At 39.9% G+C, this 12,658-nt stretch overlaps 1 protein-coding gene across 1 annotated transcript in view; it reads left to right on the top strand.

Annotated features, from left to right (window-relative positions):
• Positions 1 to 12,658, top strand: part of COL6A6 (collagen type VI alpha 6 chain) — a 137,017-nt gene that overhangs the window by 38,448 nt on the left and 85,911 nt on the right. The window contains exons 8-11 of the mRNA XM_034994555.1: positions 2,337 to 2,906; positions 7,752 to 8,095; positions 8,179 to 8,257; positions 11,990 to 12,144. Of these exons, the coding sequence (XP_034850446.1) occupies positions 2,337 to 2,906; positions 7,752 to 8,095; positions 8,179 to 8,257; positions 11,990 to 12,144 (1,148 nt within the window). The remainder of the gene's footprint in view (positions 1 to 2,336; positions 2,907 to 7,751; positions 8,096 to 8,178; positions 8,258 to 11,989; positions 12,145 to 12,658) is intronic.

Below are 12,658 nucleotides of genomic sequence, written 5' to 3' on the forward strand. Positions count from 1 at the left end.
CAAGGACATTTCATTGGGCCTCCTCCCCAAAGAGGAATACCTCCTACAACTTTCCTGCTCATTGCCTAAACTCTTCTAATCATGGGGAATTCACCATTTTTGAGCAGGCTTTGTTTCTCAGAACACAAAGTTGTTTTACACATCCTTTCCATCCACTGGTTCTTTGTCCCACTTCTCACACAAGAAATCCAATTCCACCTCTTCCTAAGAACCAGCAGTCATTGCCTGAAGTCCTCTGTCCTGCAGGCTGGAAGATCCCAGTCCCTTTGCCTATTAACAGCAGAAGCTTGTTTAAAACACAGAGCCTGATATTAAACACACTATTCCAGACTCCGATGTTTCTAGAGCAGAGCACAGTGGACTTCCTTTGCCCCATGTTTCTAGTTCAGCAGCTAGAGATTACATTGCCACATTTATGTATGTATGTGGTCATTCATTCATTTATTCAGCTGCCACTCTACACCTTTGTTTTAAAGGGACACTATGGTCTATTAAAAAAAATTCCTGGGGCGCCTGGGTGGCTTAGTCAGTTAAGTGTCTGCCTTTGGCTTGGGTCATGATCCCAGGGTCCTGGGATGGAACCCTGCATCTGGCTCTCTGCTCAGCAGGGAGCCTGCTTCTCCCTCTCCCTCACCTGCCGCTCCCCCTGCCTGTGCTCTCGGACTCTCTCTGTCACGTAAATCTTTTTTTAAAAAATTCCTTAGTATGTTTTATTTAGGTGTGTTTTACTAAAATAACTAAGTATTATTAGATGAATTGCTATTAATCCAGGATTCCAACATCTTGGGTATAGTTCTTTTTAAAAATTATTTAACTTTTCTGGCTTTCATATGTCTTGCCTCCTTAGAAGACAGCTCCTACCTTTTTCTTTCATAAAACTAATGAAATCTGTTTGGGTCTCACTGAAAACTGGGACAGCTCTTAGCTTCTGTTGGCCTGTGTCTAAAATTCGATCTGTCCTTTTTAAGCCTAATGCAAAAGTTGACCTTGAATTTTTGTATTGGAAGTTCTCCCTTGGGTGTGTTAGAAAAAAAAAAGTGCTTTATTTCCCTTATTTGAAACTGAAACAAGAATTTAATGAGTTAACTGATTTACCATATTTCTCTTTATCTCTTCCTTGCTTATCTTGACTGCAGGAATCTCTGATACCTTTAATCTTAGGCTGACAAGAATTAAGTCAATGGTGAGATCTCTGGGGGAATTCAAGGAAATGGTAATGTTTACCAGAACACACATGAGCATGTGCCAAGCATAACTCATTCATTGGCAGTGGTCTTATTCTTTTTGTTTTGTATTTGTTGTATTAATACAAAGGAAGCATCTCTAAACTATATTGCATTGCCCAAAAATATTTTTCTCAAGTACATATTTTTGCCTATATGCACCAGCAAGGGAGCTGAAAGAGAGGAAAACAGACAAGATATAGGCTGGAAGGCATGATTTTAAAACCTCAGTTCGCCCTAATAATAATCAGGAAAGTAGGGCGCCTGGGTGGCTCAGATGGTTAAGCGTCTGCCTTCAGCTCAGGTCATGATCCCAGGGTCCTGGGATCGAGTCCCGCATCGGGCTCCCTGCTCCTTGGGAGCCTGCTTCTCCCTCTGCCTCTCTCTCTCTCTCTGTCTCTCATGAATAAATAAATAAAATCTTTAAAAAAAAAAATAATCAGGAAAGTATTGCTTGGCAAAACTAGCCAGGGAGGCCAAGTGAATCATACAGACCATCTGTCTTTTTGTTTGAGTCTCTAAGTGGATGTGTGCTATTTTGTTTTCTCTTGCTGTGCTACCACTATCACTGGGCTTTCTGGAAGGGTTGAGGCCACACTGCAGGTAAGAATGAGTTTTCTGTGGCACCACCCCCATTTCTCTGGCATCTTTGAAAAGAAAATGGTGTAAGACCAAATGAACCATGAGAGACAATGGACTCTGAAAAACAAACTGAGGGTTCTAGAGGGGAGGGGGTGGGTGGATGTGTTAGCCTGGTGATGGGTATTAAAGAGGGCACGTTCTGCATGGAGCACTGGGTCTTATATGCAAACAAGGAATCATGGAACGTGTATGGTGACTAACATAATAAAATAAAATTTAAAAAATAAAAAAAAAAAGACCAAATGGAAATCCCAAGAGAGACCTAAAGGGATGTGTGAGCTGTTTGTGCCTTTATGAACTGATTGTTTTTATTTCCTCTCAATTAATGTGACCACTGGATGGCATATGATAAGAAACCGTCTTCAGAAATATCATTTCTATATAGCTACAAACACATAATCTGCACTTGCCAAGTTAAAGAAAAAATAACCCGATTTTTGTTGTTGTTATTCCCTTTCCTCTTCTTTGTAGATTGTGAAATTGAAAAAGTAGATCTTGTTTTCCTCATGGATGGTTCAAATAGCATTCATCCAGATGACTTCAAGAAGATGAAGGAATTCCTGGCATCTGTTGTTCAAGACTTTGATGTCAGTGTCAACAGAGTACGTATAGGTGCTGCTCAGTTTAGCCATACCTATCGGCCAGAATTTCCACTGGGTACTTTCATAGGCAAAGAGGAGATATCATTTCAGATTGGAAACATCCAGCAGATCTTTGGATACACACACATTGGCGCTGCACTCCGGCACGTGGGGCATTACTTCCAGCCAGACATGGGCAGCCGCATAAATGCAGGTACCCCGCAGGTGTTGCTGGTCCTCACAGATGGCCAGTCCCAAGATGAGGTGGCCCAGGCTGCTGAAGACCTGAGACACAAAGGTATTGACATTTACTCTGTGGGCATTGGGGACGTGGATGATCAGCAGCTCATTCAGATCACCGGGACTGCAGATAAGAAGCTAACGGTTCATAACTTTGATGAACTGACAAAGGTCAAAAAAAGGATAGTTCGCAACATCTGTACCTCGGGGGGTGAGAGCAGTAAGTATTTAATGTGCCCTTCATATTTTTTCCTTCCCTGTCTTTGCTGACATTCTCCTCAATCTCTGTTTACATCCCCAGGGGCTGGTAGGAGAATTTAGATTTGTGCCTCTAGATTTCAGATTGAACTTTTCACGGTCATTAAGTATTTCTTTGTGACTTGTGGATTGAAAAACAGGACATCTGAGAGCCTTTTGTCTCACACACCAGCCCCCATCCTCCACCCCCTCCCACCCCCGCTCCGGAGCCCATGCCCACTTTGCAAATGGGAATGCTGTGGCATGAGGAAAAGGCCATTGTTTACAATCTCATTGGTTTCAGAGGTTGGAGACCCTGTCTCAAAGAAGTAAACAATTTGACAGGTTTTGGTTGCCTGGCAATAAGGCCTTCAGGCTGCCAAGTGCTGTGGCAGGTGTATAAAGGATGAAGAGCCTTGAAGATTTAGATCTTTATTATGAAACTTTACTGTAGAAGTTAGTAAATACCTTCTTAAAAGTTAGTCTATTTTGACATTTTCCAACAGATGGAAGGAAAAATCTTGAAAGAAGGATGATTTTTTTCCTATTTTTGTAGATGTGCCCAATGGGTTGGCTGTGGTTCTGTGTAACTATCTATGGTAAACAGAAACTCTAGATTTTCACCAGGACAAGGAAAGCTATCTGGTTGCTAGGAGGCAGCTCTGGAGACAGACAGCCTGGCTACCAAGTCTTGTTCGATGGCCATTTTTTTCTTGGACAAGTTGCTTAACTTTTCTGTTTAATTTTCTCATCTATAAAATGTGAGCAATAGCAGCACCTAGTTCAAAGATCATTGTCAAGATTAAATGAGAAAATGTGCATTTAAACTTTATAATTACATCCCAGGTGTCATGCTTACTCAATGTAAAGTCACTTCATTTTTGTCTACCACTGATCCATTAAATTTATTCATGGGGGCCAGCTCTTCCTTTGACCCTAGTCACTTTCAGGAAATAAGTGAACATTTTCTTGGTGATTAATATGTCTATCTAAAGGTAACCATTAAAACTAAAAACTTCATTCAAGGTTACTCCACTTTCCCAGCCTCCCACAGTCTGCTCACTGGCCATGACAGAGGAGATCTCACGTGGTTGGCATTTTACCCATTGTTGCCCACCTTTCACTTCTACCCTCTTCTCCTAGGTCCTGCCCTCTTGTTGCTAGCCGTGGTTCCAGAATGGGTTGGGGAAGGGAGAAGAGCTAAAGAAGTACAGAAAATTTCTTACTTGATGATGCTTGGCAAGAATTGGTTTTCTGTGACAATAGCCCATATCTAAATCTGGATCCATTCATGGGTCTTCCAAAGACTTTCCCTCTTGCCCTCCACATTTGGCAGGGGATCTCTCAACCATAGTTCCTTTGAGAAAGGTAAACATGTCTCAATTCCAGATGTTCCCTTATGCCTTCCTCAGCCTCTGGGCATCTGGTGATGCCCTCAGCTTTATTCTGCTGCCATCTCTTTGGTCCTCCAGTTAGCCGCCTTGGACAGGAGATCAAAGGAGTCCACAATAGCTCCTTCTTACATGTGGGCATATCAGCTCCATGGGAAACAATTACGTATCAGTTGCCCCAGTAAATACTAGAAGTTACAGCCCCTCAATGTGGTCACCTCTCCTTTGCAGAGAGAGCAGTGTGTCATCCTGTGGTTCATTCTTTAGAATTTCTAGGCTTGTCTCATCTCTGAGTTCTCTCTTAGACCTCCTCTTACATGACTTAGAGGAAATTACACAGTGAATTATATCTGTGACTGGAAGTGGTAGAAGGAGTCAGAATTCCCATGAATTCAATTGGGTTGGACATGGGAACCAGAGTCATCCTGGCCCTCCTGCCCTGAGGATGATGGAGGCCATGACAAAGCCTGGTTTCCACCCCCTGCATACTTTTGGGAGACCAGATGATGGTGGCAGCTGAGGCTATCCAATGGGTAAATGTCCAAGTCCTGGATTGGGTGGAGAGGAGGTAGCAAATCTGAGAAATACATAAACTGGGTCTCTTACACTACCTATTTTCTAGATCATTCTTTTTTTCATCTAAGATACCCCTTCTTTCAAAAGCCCCAAACAAATTTCTCTCTTATCCCAACCAGTAACTGCCAATAGCCCAACTTTCCCCTTTAAAGTATTTGAGAAATTTTTTCTAATCTTACTGATATATCCTACCTTCTTGACAGTATTTTTTTTTTTTTAAGATTTTATTTATTTATTTGACAGAGAGAGATAGCTAGAGCAGGAACACAAGCAGGGGGAGTGGGAGAGGGAGAGGCAGGCTTCCTGCTGAGCAGGGAGCCCGATTGACAGTATTTCTTAATTCTAAGAATCTGCCCCATCATCAACTCTAATTATGGACTTTGTAAATCAGATAATTAAAACCCACCTTTAAGTCTGACAGGGAACTGTCAGACTACCTGCTTAGTCCAATCCACTCTGTTCTGTTGTTTTTTTATTTTGGACTATATAATCTCATTTTTATAAACAGGAAAATTAATGCCCAGAAAGGTTAAGAGACTTGCCAAAAGTTACCTAGCAGTAGCAGCGTCTTGGCCAGTCCATGACTAAAATTAAACATGGAGCCTTCCCACTTAAAGACCTCTCCCCATCCAGACTTCCACACTGTGGTTTGTGAGGACAAGTCAAACACTCAAAACACTAGTTTTGCTTCTCCTTGTTATCACCCTCCACAGCAGTGCTGTGGACTCCCTTCTCAAGTTGCACTGCATTTATCGCCATTTTTCAATTCCCCCTCCTGCTATCCTAGGTTAATCCTTCATTATTTCTCTTGGAAATCCAGTGTTAGCCTTCTCCCCAGCTCACTTCCAAAACCATCCTTGCCTCTTGTTAGCTCTGAAGGGCTCCTGATTTGAGGGCAGATGTCTCTGTAGAGTTGGTAAGACCCTTCCTTCCAAGAGAGTCCACTTGATTAATATGGCCTAGTCTAATTGTATTTAGACATGTGGCTGCCAACTGCGGATTTGTTCCTCACATTTATTCCTTTGATCACATTATTATGGAATAACTTTTCAATTTGAATTAGTTAAATAAACACAGGGAACTTATTTGCTAATCTAGACAAAAAGTTAAAACACCAAATTTTTAGAGGGGACAGTTCCCAGGATCACTCAATGACATTTTGGCATTTCTGCCACTGTTCGTTTTTCAACAGTCTCAAGATTGAAATGATAGGATATTGATTCAAGAGGAATTTTGGAAAGGACATATTCTGATGCTTCCTTCTGACCAGTTTCTTTCTCCTCATCTCCCTTTCCAAATATCAGAGAAGAGATTTTTCTAAGAAAGTTCCTATGACAAAATAAGAAATAAAGAAAAACTAAAGAAAACCCACCTTTCAGATGTTTTGATAACATTGATTTACCTGAAATGTCATGGTGAAAATTGATTATCAGATAAGGATTTATTTTCCCTCACCCAGCTCTTTTCTCATTAAATGGGAATCAGGGAACAAGGGAGTGGTGAAAAAAGTGAATCAAGCTACTGGCCCTTATTTTAAAATTGGAAAGGGTGCCTGGGTGGCTCAGTTGGTTAAGCGACTGCCTTCAGCTCAGGTCATGATCCTGGAGTCCCTGGATCGAGCCCCGCATCGGGCTCCCTGCTCGGCAGGGAGCCTGCTTCTCCCTCTGACCCTCCCCCCTCTCATGTGCTCTCTGTCTCTCTCATTCTCTCTGTCTCAGATAAATAAATAAAATCTTTAAAAAAAAAATTGGAAAGTGACATTTTGATTTCAAAGACTTGCAAATGTACAACTGACCAGTGTGTCTGGAGGCAGTATAGGTGGGCATTTGTCCACACAACAGCTATCTGAAAAACTGCTTATCTGAACAAAGCAAACTAAAAATACATATTCTTCCTCCCACCTTCTCCTGCCTTTTTTTTTTTTAACCAAGCAAGCTAGTTAAATTTGCTGGATTTGCTGAATTTGTATCCAACTGAATTTGCTGGAAAATTTGAAGTTTTTAGCCAACCTAAAAGTTCTGGAAAGAAGAGTGCATATGAACTATCATTTTATCCTCCTCTGATTATCTCCCCTTTAGGAGGCTCAGCTTAAATTATCAAGCCCCTTCTAGTTTCTCCAATGCTTAACATGTCCCTGGCCCTAATAAGGATAAAAGCAAAGCACTCTAAATGGGAAACCTCTCTAGGTATTTACCAAATCTCCAAATGGCAATGGCTTCAGCTTCCTGAGTGCCTGAGCCCTGAAGGGAATGCCATCTTTGACATAAACTAAGCAAGATGCCAAAGGATCTCTTGTAGTTTTTCTTTTTTCCTTTTTCTTTTTGTCTTCTAACATCCACTCAGAAAAGAAGAATCAGAGATTGTTTTTAGAGAGAGAAATCATCACAGTCATTCCTTTAGACAAGTCTCTTGTGATTTATTTTTTTCTAAATGACTATTTGAATATTTTTATACTTCCCTTGTAGTTATAATTTAATATTTGTCAAGTGACCTCAATTGGTAAGTAGCATGGTATGAATTTCCTCTTTCAGACTATTAACACTTCCACATATAACTTTAGATACTTAAATGATTTTGTGTGGCTTTTTCAGTGGCCCCAATAAAGTCTTTCAGAATTTTGTTACAAAATCATCTAGATTTTATACCAGCTTAAAAAAATATTCTATACTTACACTTTTACCAGTTATAAAAGAGTGATTCTAAGCTTCTTCCTTTATTCAGTCATGTTCTTCCTTGTTTTCCAACTTTATAAATGGAATCAAAATAAGAATTTCAAATACCTTGATTCAGATATGGCAAACAAGCCAACAAATAAAGGTATTTGTTGATCTAATAAGATATACTTTTCCCTTGAACCCTAGATTGTTTTGTGGACATTGTGGTGGGATTTGACATCTCAACTCATGAAAAAGGGCAGACTTTGCTTGAAGGTCAGTCTTGGATAGAAACCTACCTTCAAGACCTCTTACGTACCATCAGCTCCCTCAATGGGGTAAGCTGTGAGGTGGGCACAGAGACTCAAGTTAGCGTGGCTTTTCAAGTGACCAATGCCATGAAAAAATATTCACCCAAGTTTGAGATCTATAGTGAAAACATACTGAACAGCTTGAAGGATGTAACAGTTAAAGGACCATCTCTTCTCAACGCAAACCTTTTGAGTTCTCTATGGGATGCATTTCAGAATAAATCAGCTGCTCGAGGAAAGGTAAGCTGGTTTTACTTTATCTGCTGGTCTATGGTTGCGATGACATCCTTTTTACTCAATTTTCTTTTTGAATACTTTCCTAGGTGGTTCTCTTATTTTCAGATGGATTGGATGATGACATCGAAAAGCTTGAACAAAAATCTGATGAACTTAGAAAAGAAGGTATTGAGCATGGGGAAGAGTGGGAAAGGAGTGTTTACTGAGTTTATAACCTCAGAACTCAATTCTGGCTCTTAAGTTTTCAAGCACTCAAATAACCCTGAATTTGTCCACCAATATGCACTTGGGAGAGCAAATGAGCTCTCAGAACATTCTGGCATCTACTTTTTTCTTCTTACACTATGTATGTGAAACAGCACTGAATATTAAGTCCTACCCCTTCCCTCCTAACACTGTATGTCTTCTTCCTAAGCTTTCCTGGAGAATATTCCTGTATCCCTTGGCCCACATTATCTAATATTGCTACTTCTTTAGGGTCTGCAGAAGTGAACAGCGTATTTCTCCTTGACCAAGGAATAGAAGAATTGGATTATTTTCTTTTGACACTGTTAAAGTTTCCAGAATCTCAGGCATTGTTGGACAAGTCTACTCATATTTTGGAGTTTTCTAATTAGTTCCTTCCTTCAGACCACAGATGGCCAACTATGGTGCTTAGGAGTTTTTAAAGCATTGGCACTGGGCTTTTTGCTTTAGGAACAAATGCCCAGTCTGACTTATTGTCAGTTCTTACAAAATATGGGTCAGTGGAAGAAAAATGAACCCACATGTTCTGGTTTGACTAAGAATAGAAATACTTTCCTGTAAATGGATGCTATTGGTGCCCCCTTTCCGAGTAGTTTCCCCCATCCTCCAGCTACTGTGACTCTTCACTGCTAGAAACTCACAGGTTCTCCTTTCTCTGAAGAATTGCTGTCGACCAGTGGAAGCCATTCACCTGGAAGGTTACTCCCTACCCCACCCCTAGGCAGCAGGTAGAATACATGGAATTGGACCTTACCTCAAAATGGCACCAGTTCTGTGGTATAATTATGTTCCAGAGTTCCCCATGGGATCAGGCTGAAGCTAGTCTTCAGCTGAAACACTATCTTGCTCAGCTCCTTCCCCTGCCCTATCTTGCTTTCTTTACCCCTTCTTCAACGAGTGCTTCCTCAATAAATTGTATGCATCCAAATCCCTTTCTCAGGCTCTGCCTCTGGAGAACCTGGCCTAAGACAGTTGCTTAGGTTGCTCCCAGGTTAGCTACTAGAAGCTAGGGGGATCTGTTCTGTTCTGTCTCCTCAATCTTAAACAAATTGCAAAATTAGCTATATTTACAGCTGAAAAGTAAGACTTTTTATTTTGCCCTTTATTTGCTAAAGCTGCTTTCTTTTTACTCTTTCAAGTCTTGGCGTTTTTTTTATGATCTACAGTGGAGATATTAATGAAGACTGAGAATAAGACCCTAGAGTGCTTAATTTGGGTGGGTAGGGTTTTGTTTTTTGGTTTTTTTTTTTTTTTCTTAAATAATTTAAGCTTTTCTTTTGTGGTGAAAAAGATGTATCTTCTGCACACAACATAAGAGTTTTCTCCAGGAAGTTTCCCTCAGAACACCCAGATTTCTAAGACCAACCTTCTTTTTCCCAACTCCCAAGGAAAAACTATTAAATGAGTTTCAACTTCAGAAGCTAGATTTTTAATATCCTCAAAAATTCAGAATCTCTGAATGGGAGAGATGAAGGGATGATGGCCATAATGTTTTTTGAAAAGTGTTAAATGGTTCTCAATATGGACAAGGAGTACCCCTAGCTCTGGCTTCCCATGTTTAAGCATATATGATTTCAGTTGATGCTTGGCCCTATGATCCAGTAACCTAGGAGAGCCTCCCTAATTTGGGGCCAGGTATCTATATGTATAAACTGTGCACTCATCATGAGACAAGAGGAGACCTGGAGAAAAGGATACTCAATGGTGGATGTGGCTTTTTAACTAATCCACATGGATTGGGGTTTGAATTCATTTAGTTTCTTTAAATCTAGTGCTCTAGAGTCTTCTCGGTGATTCTTACACTCTTTCAATTTTTGAAATATTTTCTTAATTTATTTTTAGGAATTGTATTTAAGATCTTTTGACTTATTATTGGATGAGTCTGAAAGGAGCAGGATCAGAGTTCCCCATCCTGAGGAAAGCAGTTACAAATAATAGTTATATGCATTATTTGCTGCAGATCAACAATCCCATGGTTCTCATAACTCTTACATTTTTACATTTCTTGGAACTTACAAGAAAAATCAGATGTGAGATTTCCCCCCTTATAAATAGATCTATTAGCATGCCTTCTCTTGATCAGTAAACTCTTTTGATGAGCTTAGCATTCCTCACTGTCTATCCCAGCCCACTCCACCGTCCCTTTTCTTCTTGTCATTCTCATTCCTAGAAGAGTGACTAACACCTTGTTTATTTGAGAGAAGCCAGAGATATCAACACTAAAATGAGGGAAGTCCTGGTAAATCAGGACAAGTTGGTCACCCTATTCTTTGGTGTTTCTTCATTTATTCCACTTTAGCCAACCTCTCTGTTTTCCTCTCCTAGAACTTGAGCCTCCCCAATATGTCCCTGAAACTTTATTCTCCTCATTCTCTTCTTCCTCTCACCCAAAATCATTCATTCAGAATCATACATACACTTAGAAAACATTCTTAACTCTCGGGTCTGTGAACATTTCCTTGTTCTAGTCCATTGGCTTCCAAGTCCCATCTAAAGATGTCTTCACTCATCCATAATGAAATGAGGAAACTTATGCCAATAAAGCTAAGTTTATTCAATTTTAGGACTGATGTTTACTCTGATTATGTCCTTAGTATACTTTTGTTATAAAAATGTCTTTTGATGGTAGGCTTTGGAGGTGAAAAACTAAAAATACCACTCAAGCCAGTCAAATAACCTTTCCAAGCCTCAGTTCACTTATCTGTAAAATACAGCTATAATTCTACATATCCATACATTTGGATTTGTAGCTTACAAGTAAGCTAATGCATGGAAAGCACTTAACTGACTTCCAGGCACATAGTAACTATTAATAAATGAGAGCACAGTTGTTGCTGCGGTTACCTCCACCATAAGGATTGCCAGGATTATTACTGGTATCATTTCATGTTTATATCAATCAGTACTTTATAATTTCATGTTTGTATCAATTAATACTTTGCTAAGTAAGTCAAAACCCTTTGTTAGTCCCTTACAGATTTCTTTGAAATATTCTGGTCTATAATGGTCTATAAAATTCCAAAGTTTATGAGCTACAGCTCTGGATGATTATGTGTCATTTGTTTCTAACTGCCTGACAAGAGGTCTCTTATGGTCTTACAGTCTCTTACTCTAATTCCAACTGGATTCTCAAATCCTTAAGAGGTCATTATAGCTGTGCTTCTCAAACTTTAATGTGCATATAAGTCATGTGGTGATTTTATTAAAATACAGATTCTGATTCTGTAGATAATTCTGTATTTCTGAGAAGTTCCCAGGTGATGTAAGTGCTGCTGTCCAAGGATCCCCCTTTGAATGGCAAAAATTTGGAACATTTGCTTTCTTGACATATCAGTTCTTCTGTATCTTAGTATACTCTATGGACCCTTTTTAAATCATTATATCTCACTTCAAGTCATCCAGGAACTGGAAGTTCTGTTGTAATATCCCCTGCCTCCAATTTAATTAGCTTTGAAAAATGTAATTCCTTTTGTTCTCTGATGATAGTCTTGTCACTTGTCAGTTTTACATTGCATGGTTGGGGGAAGTAGACAATAAAATGAGTGTTCCTCTTGCAACTGTTTTCCTAGAATAACAATTTAGATACATATGCAAAAAGATTAAAATAGCCAAAACCACCTTACCCAGAGAATTGTAAACTGTGTTGGATAGGCCTGAATGCCTTCATAACTGTTGCTCTGGATGGAGCCACCGATTCAAGTGACCTGGCTGATCTTCTCTACATTGAATTCGGGAAAGGGTTTGAGTACAGGATCCAGCTCACTATTGGAATGAGGGACCTTGGGAGCCGACTGTCAAAGCAACTGGTAAGTTACTTAGAAAAGGCTGGTGAGTTTAAATTTTCTATTTGTTTTGTATATAGATTTAGTATTTATGCTTATGAATTTGGACTAATTTTGTTCACTTGGGTGTGAGAAAAAGGCTTTTCTGAATTAGTAAACAGCCTAAATAAGAAGGTGTTTTGAAAAAAAAATGTAATATGGTAGAGAGACATCAAAGCACGTTTAATTAATATGCTTGGCAAAAAAGGGAAGAAATTTATAGCACCTATGATCCTGCCCGAATTACAGTCACTGAATGTAAGCACTGGAGGGAATCTGAGGTGACAGGGTGAATCCACTGCTCCCTCAGCCAGCTGGTTTTCACATCCCTTGTGGATCCTAAGTGTCACAGCTCACTGCAGTGAGTATAATACTCGTGTTTAAGATGTGTATTTTCCCTGCAACATGGCTTGTAAAGGAGAGCCGATTGCACTTGGAGTTCAACCAAAGGAAGAGGAACCTGCCCCGATATTGGAGGAAGAACAGAGCAACATGATGA

Source organism: Mirounga leonina, unplaced genomic scaffold, assembly GCF_011800145.1.
Source record: "Mirounga leonina isolate KUSES-001 unplaced genomic scaffold, KU_Mleo_1.0 Mir_115, whole genome shotgun sequence".
NCBI classification, from domain to species: Eukaryota; Metazoa; Chordata; class Mammalia; order Carnivora; family Phocidae; genus Mirounga; species Mirounga leonina.